The sequence below is a fragment of the Sinocyclocheilus anshuiensis genome, unplaced genomic scaffold (genome assembly GCF_001515605.1).
Source record: "Sinocyclocheilus anshuiensis isolate Anshui unplaced genomic scaffold, SAMN03320099.WGS_v1.1 scaffold155, whole genome shotgun sequence".
NCBI lineage: Eukaryota > Metazoa > Chordata > Actinopteri > Cypriniformes > Cyprinidae > Sinocyclocheilus > Sinocyclocheilus anshuiensis.
In genome coordinates, this window is record NW_015549572.1 from 213,094 (window position 1) to 234,483 (window position 21,390).

Here is a 21,390-nt window from a genome sequence, read left to right on the forward strand (position 1 = left end):
AATTAATGACAACATTTTCATTTTTGGGTGAACTATCCCTTTAAAGTGAAGACAAAAAAGAATTTGTGCACTGGTTGTTAAGCTAAAACCTTTTGGGTCCACAGTAGGGATGGACGATATCTTATCTTTGCGATATACCGGTAAAAATTCTCCACACGATAAGAATTCGTCTTCCCACGATAATAACGATAAAGTCTAGCTGTTTACATATTTCTGTGTGCGACTGTGTGGAGTGACACGAAGGAAGGCGGACGTGAAATTGAGCAGCTCCTGTCTTCAGGTTTCCTCAGTTAAAATTTCTCTATCTACGTTTTATTCAGCTACAGCGATCACTGGATACTTCTTCCTGGAGCATTACTTCTACTATGCATATGTGGAGCCCTCCGGCTTCCAGTATGAATCAAACAGTCATTACAATAGGGCCTTTCGCACCGCGGGAACCTTTTCATAGTACCAGAACTAATTGTGGAACTACCCACTTTTTGGCGTTTTCGCACCGCCTGAAGTTGGTGCGATTTTACCCAGACAGCAGACAGTTTCGGCCCCGATCCGGCCCACATCTGGCCCGCCTGGATTTCACATGGGGCCGATATGGGCCGGCCCTAAATTATCGTCATTGATATCGTTATCGCAATAAATATCAGAAATTACCGTGATACATTTTTAAGCCCATATCGCCCATCCCTAGTCCACAGTACATACATAAAACTTTTAAAAGGTCTTCCACTCACCACTGTGTTTATTTTCCGTGGCATCGGGACTGGCATTTCCACAGCTCCTGCAGGTGCACCATTAGTGTGCTCACTGGCCTGTCTTGGAGAGAGCTGCTCCTGCTGACTGGATGACTGCACCTCTGTCAGCTGGGGCTTGGGACTTGTTTCCTCCTGCGATGTTTGCCTCTGTGTGGTCTCAGCTGCTGAAGACATCGTAGGCTTGGATGGGAGGTCAGAGAGCTGCGGCTTAGGGGGAAGATCCTTAAGCTGAGGTTTCGGGGGCAGGTCAGAAAGCTGAGGTTTGGGAGGTAAATCCGGCAATTGTGGTTTTGGGGGAAGATCAGATAGCTGTGGCTTGGGGGGAAGGTCTGAGATATGTGGTTTCTGCGGCACCTCCACAGGTTGGGAGCGTTCTGCAGGTTGTGGGATTTTAGGTGGCGGCTCAGTGGGTCTAGTTATTGTATCTGAAGCTCTGGTGGGAGGAGTGTCCTGGGCCTGTGGGGGTTTCTGCAGCACATCAGGACCGGACTTGTCCACTGAGGGGAGGTGGATTGTGTCAATCTTTCGTAGTGCCACTGAAAGATGTGTAGGTCAATATAAAGTTCAAAATTAGAAATATAAATAAATCACTTTAGTTGAATAGTTAATATCATGTGAAATTAACCTTTTTGAGGTAGTTTGGGAAGAACTCGTGGGCCAAATGTTGCTTTTGTGTTCATAGAAGTAGTGCTGAAATCAAGAAAGACATGTCATTAATATCTCTATAACAGACTAGAAAAACCTTCATGATGTATTTTCAAAGGTAACATGAAAATTATAAACGCTAAATCTTTATGGTCTCATGTTTTTAACTTCAAGATCGATTTGACATGCAGTAAAATGCACAAATGATTAATGTGCAAAATAGGACTATCCCATTTTTAAAAAACAGCAGGTTTTCTATATCAAGCAGGTTTGTCTGAATGTGAGTGTGGTGCAGCACCTTTGCTGCTGCTGAATTCCCTCAAACTTATTGGCCGGGGACGTCCGATTTGCAGAAGGAGGTGTGGACTCACTTCCTATGAGGTTCAAAATATAAAGAGAGAAGAGGTTTAAAGCAGGTTTGAAGTTCCTGTATTTCATTAAGAGCTTTGGCCATGTTTTACACTCTTGTTTTTATGTGCATGTGACTTTCATTGATGTTACCAAGAACAAGTTACTAAATGATGATGCTTATTTTATTATGTTAAAATATTTTCTCCAATCCCAGCTTAATATCCCAAGTCAACTATAAGCAAGCCAACTGCATGTTGATTTTCTCTGAAAAAAATATAAAAGCTGTCAGTTTGTTAGGGCATCACAACCAGTGCAACAGAACAAAATTAGCTCAACCAATGGCATGAGTTTTGGGGCAAACTATCTGTTTATCCGACCAATGGAAGATTAGGAGAGTGTTTGGGGAAACCTGTTTGAAAACTGGCACTTTTCACAAATACGGTATATTTTTGTATGTACGGTAAGACTTTTTAAAAAGCATTAATGTATTATTGGTTTGTATTTGTTAAACAGACTATTATTTAACGCTAAATGAACCTAGCAAAATGTATTTGGGCACATTAAATGAACCAAGCATATAAGTTTCTAAACACATTCAATGTCATTAAAGGTCACATATCATGAAAATCTGACTTTTCCAGGTTTTAAGAGCTATAATCAGGTCCCTGGTGCATCTACCAACCAAGGAAACGTGAAAAAGATTAACCCAGTAACGAGCGTGTCTGATTTCGCTCCCCTAGTGACGTCGCAAAGGGATCTCATTATAATATTACCGCTCCTTAATCTGTAAAAGTTTACACCCAAGGAGCCGTCATTTTGATTTTGCAAGCGACAGCGGTGTATCAGTTCTAATGCCATGGCGAAAGTTTGAGTAAAACATGCTAACTGTTCTGTCTTTGGCTGCACAGACGAGCACAGAACACTATTTAGAGTCCCAGCCTCAGAGGAGTTTAAAACGCATGATTTCAGCGTGATAAACATGAATCGGAACCAAAACAGATATTTTTAGCAGGTATGAGCTGTAATGGCGCAGCTCTATTCTGGAAAAGGGGGTGGGGAGCAGCAGCTCATTTGCATTTAAAGAGACAGGTACGAAAACAGCCTGTTTCTGCTTCCACTCAAAATAGATACATTCTAGGGACACCTGAGACTTATATTACATATTGTAAAAAAAGGCATAATATATCTCCTTTAAAAAAAAAATTCTTGACATTCTCGACTATATTCTATTAAAAAAATTAAAATGATAAAACAATGTTACAATTTTGACATTATTTCCTAAATTGATTTTCAATCTAATTGTAATTATTATTAACATATTTTAACCACCATTTTAATTTGAGTTATTCTAAATTCTTGCTGGTGGAGCTAATAGAACAGAAATTACACACTTTACCTTTAAACAAATTAGTAGGCTAATTTAATTGTAAAAATGCAACACAGCATGAACAAAATTAATTGTTGTTAATAAATTGCAACGCTCTGAATCACAAAATGAAAAGAAAGCAGCCATAAACTGATTAATATGAATATCAAATGGAGATTAACCACTTTAACTCTCATTGTGGGGTGAGGAAAGAGAAAATACTGAAGAAAATGTAAAGTCAAGCAATAATTGTATTAACATCCTTAGGTGTTTGTTATGTCACAAGTATTATAATACTCAGAAAGCTCTGTCTTTGATCATTAACACATACTCAAGAACAAGAGCCCTAAATCAATTACTCAGAGTATTACTTCATTGCAATTGGCAAGATCAGTCTCAGAATTCATACCCACCCACTTCACACCACCACCACCACCACTATCAGCACCAAAACAACAAAATTGCAAGAATTTTGCTCTTTTCTGTCAGCAGAGGTGGCGACGGAATGTTGTTTCTGCAGTCACAAAACAGAGGTGTTGCCACCTGGACGCACCTTTGCTCTGCGGGCCCTGAAGTACAGGGCTGGGGGGGTCTGAGAGGGTACGCTTGTGTCCGGGAGGTGGAGGAGGCGCTCTCTTCTTAGACAGAGTGGAGCTGCCTCCTGCACTCGATTGTGATCCCAGCGGCAGGGAGGTGGGCGGTCCAGTGGACGGAGCTGAAAGAGTGACGAGATGACGTGATTGGTCGAGAAACAAGTGAGGCCTGATATGATCCCAGAATGCAGGCGGCAGGCTAATATCCGATTAGTTGAAACTAAAGCCAAAGGTTGCACATTCCAGTTCAGTTTGCAAGCAAACAGTGGTTGTGGTGTGAGAGAATGTTTCATAATCACTCACGATTAACCTCCATTGATAGCACATTAAACCTCCCTCGCAATTAGAGTTAATGCAAAGACATCAGGAACATGCAAACAAGTCAATATACCAACATGTTTTACCTTTCCAGGCACCTGGCCTACTCGTTTTTTTTTTTCTGCAGTGTCATGCATATTAATCTTAATAAAGGTGTGTATACCTTTTGAAGTGGTCTTGCTGGCTATTGTGGGCCCCTCTGATACTGGAGACACAGGTGTATCAGTGGAGGTGCTGTAGACGGGATTGGCAAAGGCTCCGTAAGAGAGTCGCTGTTTGTCCCTGTGTCCTAAATACCCCGGCAAAGACAGCTTCTCCTGAGGGGACACACTTGAGGAATGACAGAAGCTCTGAGGTCGGGGAGAACGCTCTTTCTTCACTGGACTGGGCTGGGGATGGAAAAAATATTTATTTGAGAATAGTAAAACCTTGCTATTACAACTGAATGCACTGGGTGGCGCTGTAGATATGCACTGTTGAGGTGGTGTCTAAATGTAGCAATATTTTGATTCTCATTGGCGTTTTCAGTTCTCATTTCTCAAGTCATGGATCTCTGCAGATGAGGATCCACTTTTATGATGCAATCAAATGTGATTTTGATTTAGGAATAAATTGAAATCGCTTTGAGAAACTTTGCCCCTTATAAAATCATTTTCTGTGTCTGAGTGGGCAGAGAGTAAGGCTGTTAAATTGATTGATCGTGATTAATTGCTTCCAAAATAAAAGTATGTGTTTACATAATATATGTGTGTACTGTGTATATTTATATGTATATAAAACTTTGTTATTCTTGTAATTATTTACCTATAGCTCCTAAAGAATTGGAAGTCTAGCACATTCACAGAAAATAGTTTGCTTCGCATTCCAAAATAAGGTGGATAGACTGAGTTATACCATACTATTTATATGTGCATTACCCTAACAGCAGCAATATACTTCTCAAATAGTTTTCAATGTAAACTCTGGGTAACTCCGGTAGTGTTTTTTTGTCTTATTTTTCCTCTTAATACAGAAAATTACTCCTAATGCTCATGCTTACAGTACGAGGTGCATAAAAAAGGAGCTCTTAACTGACAGAGTAAAGCAGAGCTCTATTATAGGGAGATATAGGACAAAATAAAGTAGGCGCACAAACCTTGTCATCTAGGTCATCGTCACTCTCGTCGATCTCCTCCAGCCGCAGATTCCACTCATACTCCACATGCACATGAGGATTAAACCTCCCGGTTGCTGCCTCCACCAGCTGCGCATCCAATCACAAACCATTAATGTAATACACTTCTCCTCTCTGACATTAATGCCAGAAAAGGCCATGTTTTGAGTAATTACATGACTGTATAGTGAAACTGCAGGTGGCTGTATGGCAAAATTCTTCTGTAATTAACAGTGTCGGCAACACAGAAGAATAAGCACTGTGTACAAAATGATCACACTCACTAGCTCTTCACACTGTGCATTTTTCAGTCGTCTGGCAATGTCCAAAGCCGTCTCCCCATTTTGATTCACTGAAATAAAACACATAAATCGCATAAGAAGAGCCTTGCGATAACTATTGTAATTAAATGAAGAATAAACAATAACTTTGTTTTTAGATTTTTAGCAGTTATATATTATGTTTTGGAAAATGTACATATATTTATATTGTGCAAGAAGCAAAAAAGCAAAAAAGCAAAGCCTCCAGGTTAGGTGTGGTGACAACTGTATTACTCTGTGCAAAGAATTTGAGGAATGAAACATGTCGGAGGATGAGCCTCCAAGCTTATTTAGAAATAAAAAAAAAATTATACTTCAGAAAGGATGCATTCAATTCATCTATGCCATTACAGGAATACATTTCATTAAAATAGAAAACTGTTAAATTGCAATTTTTCATACTACTGTTCTACACATTATCATTTACAATTCACAATTTTAAAGGAACACTCCAAAGTTTTTGAAAATAGGCTCATTTTCCAACTCCGTACCATGGGTACAGCAGGCGCAATGATATTACGCAGCAAATAATTTACAACAATCAATCATCACACAAATTCAAAGTAACAAATATCATATTTATTTTGAAATAACTGCAGATGATGTCTCTATTGAAACATCTTTGGGGAGATGCTAAAGATAGTCCCCTTACCCAAGTCAATAGATGGTTTTCCCCTGAGCAGCAGTTTGAGACACTCTGCCTTCTCATATGTGCAGCTGTAATGGAGAGCAGCGTTTCCACTATCCGTCTGTCTGTCTAGAGTTCCACTGTACACACACAGATCCATATTTACCATCTTGCAGCTTAATTCTCTCCAGTGGACTAATGTGCACAACAGAATATTCTGTCCGATACCTGTTTTGGACGAGAAAGTCCACCAGGTGCAGCGAGGTCTGGTCTGATGTCCGCACAGCAAAGTGCAGCGCTGTCTCTCCCGGGTCCTGTTGACAGTAATTCAGTCAGAATCAGGACATTACTGAGCATTACTGAGAATTATTTGAATTTAATAAAATATGCTATATAGCTATATAGCTTATTCTTTCAATTGACTGTGTGAACTAGGGCTGTGTATCACCAGCAAAGTCACGATACGATACATATCGCGGTACAGAGGCCACGATGCGATACATATCACGATACAAGACTGCACTGAATTTCACCTCAGCAGAATTTAGTAAGACAGCTGTTTATTAAACACTGCATACTATAGTGCCATTTCTAACTATTGGCAGAGCAGGCAGTTGACCTCTTCATCATGAAGGGCCTCCATAACTGTACCACAGTACAATATAGGTAATGACATATGTTTCATGTTTACATTGGGCACTCCCCACCATGTACAATATTCTGATTGCTTGCATCTTGTTTTTAAGCCCATAAATAATAATGTACTCGTTCTAATACATTTATATTGTAATGTACTCATTCTAATATATCAAAAAAATCATATATACAGTGGGTACGGAAAGTATTCAGACCCCCTTAAATTTTTCACTCTTTGTTATATTGCAGCCATTTGCTAAAATCATTTAAGTTAATTTTTTTTCCTCATTAATGTACACACAGCACCCCATATTGACAGAAAAACACAGAATTGTTGACATTTTTGCAGATTTATTAAAAAAGAAAAACTGAAATATCACATGGTCCTAAGTATTCAGACCCTTTGCTGTGACACTCATATATTTAACTCAGGTGCTGTCCATTTCTTCTGATCATCCTTGAGATGGTTCTACACCTTCATTTGAGTCCAGCTGTGTTTGATTATACTGATTGGACTTGATTAGGAAAGCCACACACCTGTCTATATAAGACCTTACAGCTCACAGAGCAAATGAGAATCATGAGGTCAAAGGAACTGCCTGAAGAGCTCAGAGACAGAATTGTGGCAAGGCACAGATCTGGCCAAGGTTACAAAAAAATGTCTGCTGCACTTAAGGTTCCTAAGAGCACAGTGGGTATCGTCAAATCTCTGTGACAATACATCGTCGCATCGATGTATCGAACACAGCACTAGTGTGAACAAGCAGATTTCAGATCCTCTAAAATGAACAGGAAGCATCTTACAAAAAAAAAAAAAAACCTGAATACTGATGAACCCTTGGGCAACCATCGCTTCAACCTCACATTTGCAAAAAGCCACACTAGTCATTTGTCCTGAAGTCAGTTCATGTACACTCTGGGGAATAAATGACTATATTTCTCTAAATAAGCAGCATATAAATCAGTAGGTCCATGACAAACTATTAGTCAGAGATCAATACCCGTCCTGCTTCTGGAAATGGATCCATTAGCTCTACTCCATCTGCATAGAGCTGAATAAGAGCCATCAGGTCTCGAGTTCTCACGGCCTCGTACAAGTCGCCCTGTCTGGCTGTAGCTGTAGTGGCTGTCCTCCGAGCAAACCTGTGCTCCACATACTTCGCGTTTATGTACTCCTTCCTCTCGGTCCTACAAGATTTAAAACCTCATTTCAAAGCATATACTGCTTTACATAAATTAGTGCATTAACTACTAAACAAAGGGTAATTCTCATAGCTAAAGTCTGTAGTTCTGTCATGTCTGCTATGTAGGCTGGTACTCACATGTCACTTGATGGTGTTGGCTTTGGCGAAGGACTCGGCAGAATCCCTTCTAATATTTCATTAAAACTGCTGTTACCCACATTCTTAGCCAACTGTGGAGAAATTGCAATTAGCTATTAGTAACAAGCATATTAACAGTTCATAGCATAACTATAATTTGTGCATTTCTAAATAGAAATACATTCGGCAAAAAGCTGATATAGAAAGCTTGATCATTTGTAATTAACATACATACAAATTACTGTTCAAATGTTTTGAGATTGGTAATACTATTTAAATGACTATTTTCTCATGCTTACTAAGGCTGCATTTATTTGATTTAAAATCCAGCAAAAAAATAGTAATATTGTGAAATATTATTGCAATTTAAAATGACTGTTTTCTATTTTAATATATTTTAAAATGTAATTTATTCCTGTGATGCAAAGCTGAATTTTCATCATCATTATTCCAGTCTTCAATGTCACATGATCCTTCAGAAATCATTCTAAAATGTTGATTTGGTGCTCAAGAAACAATTCTTATTATTATCACTGTTGAAAACAGTTGTGCTGCTTAATTTTAGGGAAAACTGTGATACATTTTTTTTCATAATTATTGGATAAATAGAAAGAACTGCGTTTTTATATAGATTATAAAAGTTCTAACTGCCAATTTTGATCAATGAAATACATCCTTGCTATATAATTGCTAAAAGAATCAAACAACACTTACTGACCCCAAATTTTTTTTAAAATATTTTAAATGACCAGATTAATGTTCAGATTACCAAGAGTTCAGAAGTGCCGAGTTTGTCGAGTTCCATGGACTGGATGCGTGAAATATGGACTCCCATTTCCCTGTGAATCCCAGAACACTCTATGCATGTCAGGATGCCCAGGTTAGTGGATAACCATTTAGGCTCTAGAGCAGATGAAAAAGGGGAAAATTAGGTCTTTTATTGTATTTGTTGAGGACTGTGCATTCTGCCATTCACTTCTCAGCCACAAGGTGGCGCATGAAGCTATAAAACTCTATTTTGATACCTTGCTTGCTGCACTGACAAAGTGGGGACTTTGTGTCAGATCCAACTGCTACAAAACTTTCATACACGAACTCAGCTAACCTGGTGCACCACAGTCGCAGCAGACTTCGTTTCCAGGCATGCGCAGCACGTCCTCGATGATGGTTTTGGTCAGGTCTTCCAAACTGTCATCTCCAGCACTCTGCTCCCCACGGAACGCCATGTTCAGAGCCTCCTCCTTACTGTTAGTCAGCACTGAGATCCATCTGCACATCACACATTCACATATATGCATTAATCGCTTGCACACCTCTACAGATGGACACGCACATGCGATAAATTATGTGAAACACCACACGAACAAATAAAGGTTTGCATACAACGTTTACACACAAACACTAATTTATATATTAATATAAATGTGACATACAGATATTATATATCAACAGACACACACAAGCTTAATAACTCACAGCAAAATATACTACACAAAAAGGATGGCCAATATATTGAATATTCACAAAATATTCACAATGAATTTACTGGCTTTCACTTTATTTTTAGATTATACATATATACAGCAAATATTGTCATGTAAGATGAAAAATCCATATATATATATATATATATATATATATAGTACTGTTTAAAAGTTTGGGGTCAGTAAGATTTTTTTTTTAAAGAAATGCATACTTTTATTCAGTAAGGATGAATTAAATTGATCAAAAATATAATGCAACACTTATTGCAGTTTTCAGTGTCACATGATCCTTCACAAATCATTCTAATATGCTTATTTGCTGCTCAAGAAACATTTCTTATCATCACAGTTGAAAACACTTGTGCTGCTTAATATTTTTGTGGAAACTGTGATACATAGAAAGTTTATTGATTATTTCAAGTTTTGATTGTTAAATTTAATGCATTCTTGCTGAAATAAACGTCTGCATTTTTTCCACAAAAAAAAAAAACGGAACTGTTTTTAACATATTTATAGCCCAGCCAAGGATGAAATACACACAAACACACATTCATCTCATTAACATGCAGAAGCACTCATACACACGCATCTTGTTCTCACTCGTGAGCACGAGAACAGAGAAATAACAGATGGAATCAACTCTCTACCTCACACATTCACACTTACATCACAAACTCCTGTTCATCCTCTGCCTGGAAATGATATGTTCGATTATCTGCAGGGGGAAAGAAGCAGACAGATTATTAGGGGAAAGAAGTGCATTATGTTAACTGCCCTGAACACTGCACTTAGTGCTCTCTGGCCGAGTAATGGAGTTAGACTTCCAGAGGCCTTGCTAGCACTTGGTATGGATGAAAGTACTCTGAAGTTTGGCGGAGGAAATGTGTAGCCACTCACGGGAGATGAGGTCAAAGCACTTCTTATCCTCTCCGCTGGGTTTAACCTGGCAGGTCAGCAGATTCAATCTCACCGGCTGCCTGTTGGACTGGACACAGCGTAATTACAGTGAGTAAATGACCCGCAGATAGACAGACATAACAGAGCTTCACCAGGGCTCAGCAATGAAGATAGCCTGAGAGCCTCAGTTTGAGACTCAATGGACCTGTCACTTGCCCTATAAGACCAAATATGTCATCAAGACATTTACCTGGCTAACAAACATGAGGTTTTGTCAAAACTGGAAGAGTGAACTGGAAGCATTAGTTAGTTACAATGAGTTAAAAAAAAAATCCCATTGCTTTTTATGAATGTACAATTTTTGAATTTCAGCTCTTATTGTAAATAAAAAAAATGAATATGTTATTTGTTGTTATAAATTATTTTATTGCATTATATTGTATATATTATTTTGTTATTTATTTCAATAATTATTTATAAACATTTACTGAAAAAATATATAACTGATTTCTTGCTCACACATAAAAAATAAACGCTGCCAAAATAACATATATATCTTTGTAGTGGGGCCAGTGAAAATATTGGAAGGGTAAAAAAAAAAATTCTTGCTCAACTTATTAATTGATGCATATGTTACTAAACATACTGTTGTAACAGTATTCAAGTATACAGACTAAACACTCATATTCGCAATGTTTTTTGTATATATAACTCAAATCCTAGAGAGAAGGTTCTGCTGGGAAAAAAAAAAATTATGAAAAACAAAAATTATTAAAAAATTATTATTTAACAAAAAAAAAAAAATCTACAAAAAAGGCTCTTCAGACAAAAGCATTAGCTGGATGTAATGTGATCAAACAGATGTCTACAGCTCCATATTGGTAACAATAACAGTCGTGATAAAAATGAACTGCCAGCACAGATCTTGTCTGACATCTACAGTAGGCAGTATTGAAGAAATCATACTTCAGATACATGTAAAATATTTCTCACCGTTTATAATAAATAACAAGTAACTGGTTGCAAATGGAGTATCCAATACATCCTGTATTGGATGCTCCATTTGCAACCAGTTGTTTCTTCAAAAATTACAAACTTAAGAAAAAACCATGGGATGTGCCACTGTATAACCCACTGTATTACTATTTAATAAATTCGGGAAACATTCATGTGCAATATAAATGTAACAACTATCATGACTCATTGTTTTGTTTCTGAATAATTAATACAAATTAAAACTTCATTTTGTTAAACCCAAGGTGACTAAACAGAAATACCAGCACTGCAGGAGCACTTTTATACTGATGAAACACAGACGTGATGGCAGAAAAGTTCTTCACATTAAAATGCTATCAGACAGGAATAGGAGCACATTGCCACAGAGATCGGAGAGCAAAATGCATTCGCTCCACACGGCATCTGCTGAGCAACAGCGTCCTTTCAGCAGATTACACGAGGAAACTCATAGACCACCTGGGGCCCAGAGCATGCTGGGTCTCACTCGTGCTAATATCATTAGTGTATGAGTCAGATAGCACTGGGTGCATGTTTCCATGGTAACTGGGCAGCACTACCCCCCATGTTCACCTTTACACAGCGAGTGAGAGTTTTCAGTGCTATAATGAGGAAACAAAAAGTCTTAAGAAAATTAAACTGTGGCAGCTGTGTATATATACACTGTTTATATATTCAACAATTTGAAAGCTACAGCTATAATAATTTAAAAAGTCAAACTTAAAAATATTACCTTCTGTCGATCGGTAAGTAGTACTATAATGAGACAAGTATCCTTTTAATGCAAATATCAGCTAGTCACCAAGCATGAGTATATCTTGCAGTATGACAAGTACTCACTGTGGCATGGGAGATGGTGAGAATGCCATTTTTCACTGAGCACTTCCTCCTCTGCCACACTTTGCGGATCCTGAGAAAAAAAATGATTACATCTTTCCTTAGCATCTCTAAGAATTGGGGGGAAAAGCAGGACATTTTTTACATTTTTTCAAAAGAATTCAAATTCAGTTTTGTCTCATCCAGTCTTCAGTATCACATGATCCTTCAGAAATTAATATCCTGATTCTCAAGACACATCTCATATTTGTATCAATGTTGAAAACATTATTAATATAACTGTTGAAAGCAGTGTGTTTTGTAACATTACCTGTCACCTTTATTCAATTTAGTGTGTCCTTGCTGAATAAAAATATTAATTTTGTACTGGACAGGACTGGAAAAAAAAAAACTTACTGAGCCCAATCTTTTGAATAGTAGTATGTTAGATAACATTCTTTCTAACAAATTAACATGAATTAACATTCAAATTATGTAGTAATTTAAACATAACATTTGTGCCTCTATTTCTTTAAAAACAGCTTATTTAAGGAGTGCCAATGTTGCATCTATGGAAAAGCATCTTGGTGCCTGATGTTTATACTGTATTTATTTGAATGGCTTGACACTCTAAAGCCTGAGAAAGCAGTGCTCAGAAGCAATGTGCTAATGTTGAATAAATTAATTAATTACAGTGTAGCCAATTCCATTAGGCACGATAAAGAGACAATTAAGTGGCACTACACAGAATATTTAAAAACAACAACAACAACATCAGACTACATTTCACATCAAACTGTGAGCTCACCCATCACTCTTCTTAAACAGATAGCCCTTCTTCTCACTGCCAAACTCCTTATTGCCCTGTAGCTGGTGCATACTGTACCCGCTCTGCTTGCTCTGAGAATCCTGCACATCATCAAAAAAAACTGCCATAATCTAATAAATAAAAAGTATGACACGATTATAGTTCGAGTAAAAACTAAGTAGTAAAAAAAAGTAATTTCTTTCTTGAAGATAAAAAAAACAGTGCGATCAAAAGTCTGAAACTACATTAAAATTCTGGGATTTTTTATTTTTCATTAAAACTGAAAAGAAAGTTTTTGAATTTTGAACAAAGAAAAAAATTATGTAAAATGAAGGGGGGAAAATATTTTTACACAAAATGTAAATGTTATATGTAATTCTACATTATTAAATTAGAAAAATGCAAAACTAAAGGAAAATTAAATTATTATTTTTTAGTAGCGCTTTCAGACTTTTGAACACATTATATATAGTAGGGATGCACCGATACCGATACTGGTCTCCTGTACTCGTACTCGTTAAAATGTCCCGATACCAAACGCCGATACCACACAGCATGTGATAAGCGCCATATTCAAACAAAGAAACACCAACAACAGAACAACAGACAGCAGAAAGGAGTTAAGGATGTCTACTACGAAGTATATGTATGCAATGAATATAATGTTAAACATTCAGTATTAACGCCTGTATAGCTGGTGTGCGTGAGCTGATAAACAAAGCACGCTGAGTGGATTGAGCGAGCGGCGGCGCAGATGCGCGAGCTTGTCTAGTGAATATACCTTTCTCACAGACATCACTGGAAAGTTTGTAGTTCGGTCGGATATGTCAAAAACAAGCAAGTAAAACAATGCACAAGTTACTTAACGGTAGGCAGAGAGAGACAGAGATCTTCAGTATCACATGATCCTTCAGAAATTAATATCCTGATTCTCAAGACACATCTCATATTTGTATCAATGTTGAAAACATTATTAATATAACTGTTGAAAGCAGTGTGTTTTGTAACATTACCTGTCACCTTTATTCAATTTAGTGTGTCCTTGCTGAATAAAAATATTAATTTTGTACTGGACAGGACTGGAAAAAAAAAAACTTACTGAGCCCAATCTTTTGAATAGTAGTATGTTAGATAACATTCTTTCTAACAAATTAACATGAATTAACATTCAAATTATGTAGTAATTTAAACATAACATTTGTGCCTCTATTTCTTTAAAAACAGCTTATTTAAGGAGTGCCAATGTTGCATCTATGGAAAAGCATCTTGGTGCCTGATGTTTATACTGTATTTATTTGAATGGCTTGACACTCTAAAGCCTGAGAAAGCAGTGCTCAGAAGCAATGTGCTAATGTTGAATAAATTAATTAATTACAGTGTAGCCAATTCCATTAGGCACGATAAAGAGACAATTAAGTGGCACTACACAGAATATTTAAAAACAACAACAACAACATCAGACTACATTTCACATCAAACTGTGAGCTCACCCATCACTCTTCTTAAACAGATAGCCCTTCTTCTCACTGCCAAACTCCTTATTGCCCTGTAGCTGGTGCATACTGTACCCGCTCTGCTTGCTCTGAGAATCCTGCACATCATCAAAAAAAACTGCCATAATCTAATAAATAAAAAGTATGACACGATTATAGTTCGAGTAAAAACTAAGTAGTAAAAAAAAGTAATTTCTTTCTTGAAGATAAAAAAAACAGTGCGATCAAAAGTCTGAAACTACATTAAAATTCTGGGATTTTTTATTTTTCATTAAAACTGAAAAGAAAGTTTTTGAATTTTGAACAAAGAAAAAAATTATGTAAAATGAAGGGGGGAAAATATTTTTACACAAAATGTAAATGTTATATGTAATTCTACATTATTAAATTAGAAAAATGCAAAACTAAAGGAAAATTAAATTATTATTTTTTAGTAGCGCTTTCAGACTTTTGAACACATTATATATAGTAGGGATGCACCGATACCGATACTGGTCTCCTGTACTCGTACTCGTTAAAATGTCCCGATACCAAACGCCGATATCGGTGCATCCCTAATATATAGAATAAAATCAAATGGGGAAAAAGCAGTCTGGCAACATTAGATGTTACTTTTATGAACTTACTCTCCTAGACTTCAGTTGGAAGGCAGTGAAAGGGAAAAAGGAGTCAGAAATGCAGATGTCAGATTGTTATTATTGCAGTGTGCATTGAATAAAAATAAGAGCGAACCTTACATTATACAATATTCACAGCCGCGTTCGAGGATAATACAACACAGAACATCGTTATTCAATCGAGACCAGAGACGTCCGGTTCAAATGGACATCAACTCCAAACAAAACACATAAAAGATCAAAAGCTGGGCTCTACAAAAGAGCTCGTGTTGTCACTGCCTGACCCTCATGTCCATGTTTCCTCTCTCTCATGAGAACGAACGTGTACGCTTGCACACAAACACTGAAAACCTGCTTCACACGTCTCACAGAGGCGGCAAATGTCATGACAAACTGGACATGAAAAGCAAATTCACATCCGGACTCGTATCTTTAATGTCGAGTACAGCATGTAAATCCACTTTTGCATACAAAGACAATTCTACATGATGTTTATGAAAGGAATTGGCACTATTCTGATCAATTACTCTGTGATCAGTAAATCAAAGACAAAAAGGTCTCATCAAATTATTTTGGATTAAAGGCAGAGGATATATCCTCCGGTGATGTACCTACCTCTTTCTGGTCCAGTTGTAAAGACGATTTAATGAGGTCTCTGAGAGCTGTGAGCTGTTTTTTCTCTTCGTCCTGGGTCTGTTTTATCTGACAATACAAAAGTAATGTGTTAAAATATAGGGCGAAATAAGCAATATAAAACAAACATCTCATTTTAAGATGTTTCATAACATAACAGTAAACACTCTCTTGAGAAGGCATTGCTAGTGAACATTTATTACATGTTCGAAGGAACAGTTTGATTTGATCTATACTTTTTCTGTCTGAATATGAGACAATATTTTACTTTCATAGGCTCATATTAATAATGCTTGTCTCATGATATCATATTTAATATAATCATAATGTTCTCACAAGTAGAGCAGTAGTATAACTGAACTAACAACATATTAACAGAAAACAGCAAAAATAATTATAAAATGAAAGGTTAACTAACATTATAGAGATCAGCTGCTAATTTTTCTATATACTGCTTCAACTTGTCAGCAGTTTTCAAGCCATCCTGGAAAAAACTGAGAGAAAACACAAGAAGAGCAAATGAAAGGCTGTAAGGCATTTGTTCAACACTACATCAAATAATATTCAAAAGTTTGGGGTCAATAAGATTTTTTTCTTATTGTTTTTGAAATAAGCTCATCAAGGCTACATTTATTTGATCAAAAATCAATACAGTGAAATATTACTACGTTAAAATAACTGTTAGCTATATGAATACATTTCAAAATCCAAAGCTGTTTTTTTTCTGCTTTTTTGTTAAAACCGGGATACATTTTTTTCAGGAATCTTTGATGAATAGAAAGTTCAAAAGAACAGCATTTATTTGAAATAGAAAACTTTTATAACATTATAAATGCCTTCGCTGTCCCTTTTGATCTTTTGTCCTTGCTTTATAAAAGTATTAATTTACTTTTTTTTTTAAATATCACTAACCTTGAAACTTTGAACGGTAGTGTACATTTAATAACTGTGTACAATTTCAAACTCTTCAAAGGTAATATATCTCCACTTCACACACTTAATATGGATATCTTAACTAATCTAGGAGACAATTATTAGGAATTACAGTAACAGACCATACATCTGTTAAGAGAAAACAGGATTCTGGGACACTCACTTGCACTGTGCATGATAATACTTGATGAGATTCTGGAGGAGATCCACTCCCTTCTTGGTCTTAATCTCGTTCACTTTGATCAGGTACTGTTGGGAACCATGGACAGTAAAGCACATAGAGACACTGGTGTGTTAACAGGAAAACACATCAACACTGCACACTTCTAAACACACACATGCATGCTTTGAAGTGGTTAAAGTGGCTCAGCTATAGGAATTGTGTTTAAATGCCCCACCCAACCACATCTGGTATAAAACAGAAATATATAACAGAGGGTACCACTTTAGCCTGCATCAGCTGTTATTATAATTTACACAACAGTTCTTTCTGGTCCTCGATTCTGATTGGCTCTGAGGAGTGCAATATTCTAGTGATATAAGAACTTCAACTGTTTTACTGTTTGTATTACTCTGCTTGCAGTATTTCTCACAGTGACTGTCATGGCGGATGTCCAAATCCACTATAATTCTATAAATAATACTGTGTTTGTGTCACGGAATGTAGTTTTAAGAATTTTTTAGGCGATTTTACTTGTTTATGCGGTTTGTTAAAGGTGGGGTAAGCGATTTTTCAAAAACGCTTTAGAAAAATGATTCGGGCCAAATAGCAAAACAAACTTGTAGCCAATCAGCAGTAAGGGGTGTGTCTACTCATGATGTGGAGGAGAGAGCGTTCAGTGCACAGGACGGACATTAGCTGAGCCGAGCGGCAGAAAGATAGAGATGGTGGATAAATCACTGATTATAATGAGTTCTATAGTATTTTGTCGCGCAGCGCTACTCACGTCCGGTGTAGACACGGTGTAACATTGGTTTTTCTTTGTTTCTCAGAACTAATCGTTGCCTGGGTTGCATACGTATGTGTGGGGCAGAGCTATCAAAATAGGGGCGAGACCCTTCTGGGGTAGGGGCTCAACATTGGCTACCAGAAATCGCTTACCCCACCTTTAATAAAGATAACATCTATTTGAAAATTTGCTTCAAAGGTTTTGGAGATGTAAGCTCCAGGTGGTCAGCGGCCATTCAGCGCTCATTAGGGTTGGGTATCGAAAACCAGTTCCATTTTAGAATCGGTTCCAAATTTCCAAGAACCGGGTATTCGATAAGACACGTGCATTTCGATTCTGCTTAACAATTCCTGTGTTCGCATTTTAATGTGATTTAAAACGATTTAATTGCAGGAACGGAAAGAACTTGCGCCTTGTTTGCGTGCAGCGCGCACGAAGCGCGAGCACAGAGAACAGTGGTTGCGGTGCGGGTTCCCGGTTTGTGTCCACTCTCGAACCGTTCCGTGCATTTCCACTGTTGAAAAGGTTGTTCTGGGCCAGAACTGACTTCTTTCATTTTTATCGACCAGTATGCAGAAAACTACGTCAATATATCATCATAAACACAGCCGTTTTTGTCTTAAGTGAATGTAAACAGATGAGAAAGAAAACGCACGTGTACTGTGTTTTTAGATCTGCGTGCGTTCTGTGTTAAAGAGACAGCAGCCTATAAACACTCTGCCTGTCATTAATGTTAATCAAAGAACAAAAGAAAATCAGTCACTGATCTTGACTGAATATATTTAATAACTTTGATTGATTAATCTATATTTCATGAAAAGAAAACTATGCAGTGTTTTTAAACTTTTAATTACAGTTTCTGTACCCGAAATTTGGTCCAGTTGTATTTATTTATGCTATTGCTAATTGATTTGTTTGTTCCTATTTTATTACTGACTGTTTACTTGTCTTTAACACTTTAATATTTGAAATTTATATTAATCTAGTTGTTTTTGCTGTGGTATTTATTTTTTAAAGCATAGGCAAAATTCCTCTTGCATTGTTCTGTAGGCTGCTGATTTTTGCTCATGTTATTCAGCTGCAACAGAATGCTTTGTAAAAAGACACAGAATAAATGTTTGACATCTAAATGTTTGACTTCATTTTTTTATATTAGATTTTTTATCTTATTGCAATCTAAACTAGGAATCGATCAAATTCAAACGATACCCAACCCTAGCGCTCATGAACCCGCTGAGAGCAGCCTCACCTCGGCCAGATCTTCTGGAATTTGCTGCTGGCTCTGATGTCTCTACAGTGGTTAAACATGAAATATAATTGGGTAAATCTAATGGACAGTCTTTAGTCTCATTAATATACTTTATACTTTTTTTTTGCTTGTATTATAAGTTTATCTGTATATTGTTTTGATCATGAAATCCAATTGTATTAAAAGCTGTTTATTTGATTGAGCCTTGGAACCATTTTTGTTTCCTTTGATGATTAAATGTTTTGCACTTCATAATTCAGCATTAAATTGTTGTTATAATTTTTTGTTTCGATCTCAAAGATGACCAAATGCTCTACTACAGACCTGATCTCCAGATAAATTCATCATGGAGATATATATATATATATATATATATATATATATGTGTGTGTGTGTATGCAATATATATAAAAACAGCAAAATTCCATGTAAAATTATGTTTAAACATAAAGCTGGTCTGATATCCTGGTATGTCTATACTCGAGCATATTCTCCACCTGAAAATACAAAGCCCACTGTTGCTTGACTCGTGAATATTAATCAGGTTATGTGAATGGATGGTTCAGCAATGTTACCTAGCAACGTCAGAATGGCCTAATTAATATTCATGAGCTAAGACACTGCCAAGCCATGATGTCTCAAGCAGCCGCTTCAAAACTTGCTCCAGAGCTGCTGAGTGAAACACGAATGCATCTGAAAATCTCCTGGCCTTTCACAACACCTCAAGTCAGAGAAGACATCACGGCAGAAGAGAGCAAGAAACAACCTGAAGTTGCTGAACAATTAAAACTACCACCAAGCTAACTTATCTTGGTGAAACAAGAAGTAAAGAGACAGAAAGGTTCCATTTTCACAAGCCCACACACCTCACACATCTGCAGTTGAAAGATCCTCCGTTCCTTCTCCATCTCCTCTGCGATCTCTGCGCCGGTGATCTCTGTACGGATCATGCCGTGCTGCTTGGCATGTTCCCTCTTCTCCTTCTCAATCTTTGTGCTACAACAAAAAGGAAAGAAACAGAAGAAACAACTAGCTTAAATTTAGCTAGAGGTTACCGCAAATGGCTCTTTGACTATGATGATGATATATTGTTGTGTTTGAGGTTGTATATCAACACATTACATTAAACAACATTTTATACAGTATACATGACAAAAGAATATAAACACACAATAATGATACTTACAACTTGGTCTCATAGTCTTTCCAGGCCTTGTCGAAAGGCTTTTTAAGATCCTGTGTTGGGGAAATAAAATAAATAGTGCAGGAAGCAATTAGGTTTACTGTGCAGAGTTATAGACCATTTTTCACAGTTGTTAAACTGAACACATTATTATACAATATAAAGCACCAAAGAAATCAAGAGATTTGATCACTACTTTGAAACTCACTGCGCTGATGTACAGTAGTGACTGATATGGACTGTGGTAATGCAATTGCTTTATCAGATTTTCCCACTCTCAGGAACCTATTCTCTGGAGTTAATGACGTTATTCACTTTGCTACTGCCCAAATGTTCATCTGCTCAAATAATAATTGATCATGAAACATACGCGGATGTTTTGGAGTGTGTTACTTTACCTGAGGTGTATCAGCTTGCTGGCTTAGAAAGGGCATTAGCATAAATTTGTTTACAGCATGAATATATTCCTACTTCTGAAGCAGAATCCAGAAGCTCACAGCAGTTTTTGCTTCTGAATACATATAAGTCAGAGCATGAAAAGATGTGACAGGTCTCCCTCGGTGCTGTTCTACACTTTTATGTAGTTTTTCATTCCTATTTTTAAGAGTTCCCATCTATTATGCTGTTTTGCACATCAAATAAAGCTGGAAGCTTGAAGCTGGACTTATATATATAATATAAAGTCAATTTTAAAATGTAGGAACTGAATGCTCACTAAATTTAGATTTAAAAAAATATACACACACACACACACACACACACACAAATACTTTTTTTCCGGTCAATTTAAAATATAACATTTAATCTTGACATTTAATAGCGCCTCACTGTATCCCATATTATAACATTTAGTGTTTAACAACACCATCATCTAACACTCACTTAAAAGTTCCATACATAAAAGTATATAAATAAATAAATTAAAATAATAATAATATTATAATTAATTAAAGAAATTAATAAACCATATCTGTAGAAAATCTCAAAATTAACAAACTTTTCTGTACTGTACATTATAATCCGCATTTAAAATTACAGATTTTAGTTTTAAGTGTATCCAAATTATTTTGGATAAATTCTTTTTTCATGAAATAATATTATTTACTACTCCAATAATAGTAAAAAGAATACAGATCAAACATTTGCTTACACAAACATATATATACATATATATATATATATATATATATATATATATATATATATATATATGTGTGTGTATATATATA

General features: G+C 36.5%; 1 protein-coding gene across 5 annotated transcripts in view; it reads right to left on the reverse strand.

The window, feature by feature from the left end:
• The window catches only part of asap1a (ArfGAP with SH3 domain, ankyrin repeat and PH domain 1a), a 51,088-nt gene that overhangs the window by 3,410 nt on the left and 26,288 nt on the right, over nucleotides 1-21,390 (reverse strand). The window contains exons 5-27 of one of the 5 annotated variants that reach the window (XM_016445496.1): nucleotides 20,165-20,214; nucleotides 19,845-19,974; nucleotides 16,943-17,028; nucleotides 16,265-16,340; nucleotides 15,829-15,915; nucleotides 15,223-15,231; nucleotides 14,594-14,694; nucleotides 12,320-12,389; nucleotides 10,466-10,553; nucleotides 10,235-10,283; nucleotides 9,190-9,353; nucleotides 8,854-8,987; nucleotides 8,085-8,176; nucleotides 7,764-7,950; nucleotides 6,355-6,440; nucleotides 6,151-6,266; nucleotides 5,463-5,530; nucleotides 5,161-5,268; nucleotides 4,189-4,414; nucleotides 3,668-3,829; nucleotides 1,696-1,771; nucleotides 1,378-1,442; nucleotides 732-1,288 (exon numbers count right to left, since the gene is read on the reverse strand). In XM_016445496.1, coding sequence (XP_016300982.1) covers nucleotides 732-1,288; nucleotides 1,378-1,442; nucleotides 1,696-1,771; nucleotides 3,668-3,829; nucleotides 4,189-4,414; nucleotides 5,161-5,268; nucleotides 5,463-5,530; nucleotides 6,151-6,266; nucleotides 6,355-6,440; nucleotides 7,764-7,950; nucleotides 8,085-8,176; nucleotides 8,854-8,987; nucleotides 9,190-9,353; nucleotides 10,235-10,283; nucleotides 10,466-10,553; nucleotides 12,320-12,389; nucleotides 14,594-14,694; nucleotides 15,223-15,231; nucleotides 15,829-15,915; nucleotides 16,265-16,340; nucleotides 16,943-17,028; nucleotides 19,845-19,974; nucleotides 20,165-20,214 — 2,787 coding nt within the window. Of the gene's footprint in view, nucleotides 1-731; nucleotides 1,289-1,377; nucleotides 1,443-1,695; nucleotides 1,772-3,667; nucleotides 3,830-4,188; nucleotides 4,415-5,160; nucleotides 5,269-5,462; nucleotides 5,531-6,150; nucleotides 6,267-6,354; nucleotides 6,441-7,763; nucleotides 7,951-8,084; nucleotides 8,177-8,853; nucleotides 8,988-9,189; nucleotides 9,354-10,234; nucleotides 10,284-10,465; nucleotides 10,554-12,319; nucleotides 12,390-14,593; nucleotides 14,725-15,222; nucleotides 15,232-15,828; nucleotides 15,916-16,264; nucleotides 16,341-16,942; nucleotides 17,029-19,844; nucleotides 19,975-20,164; nucleotides 20,215-21,390 lie in introns of all 5 variants that reach the window. The other 4 variants (XM_016445495.1, XM_016445497.1, XM_016445498.1 and 1 more) reach the window with 4 other exon arrangements.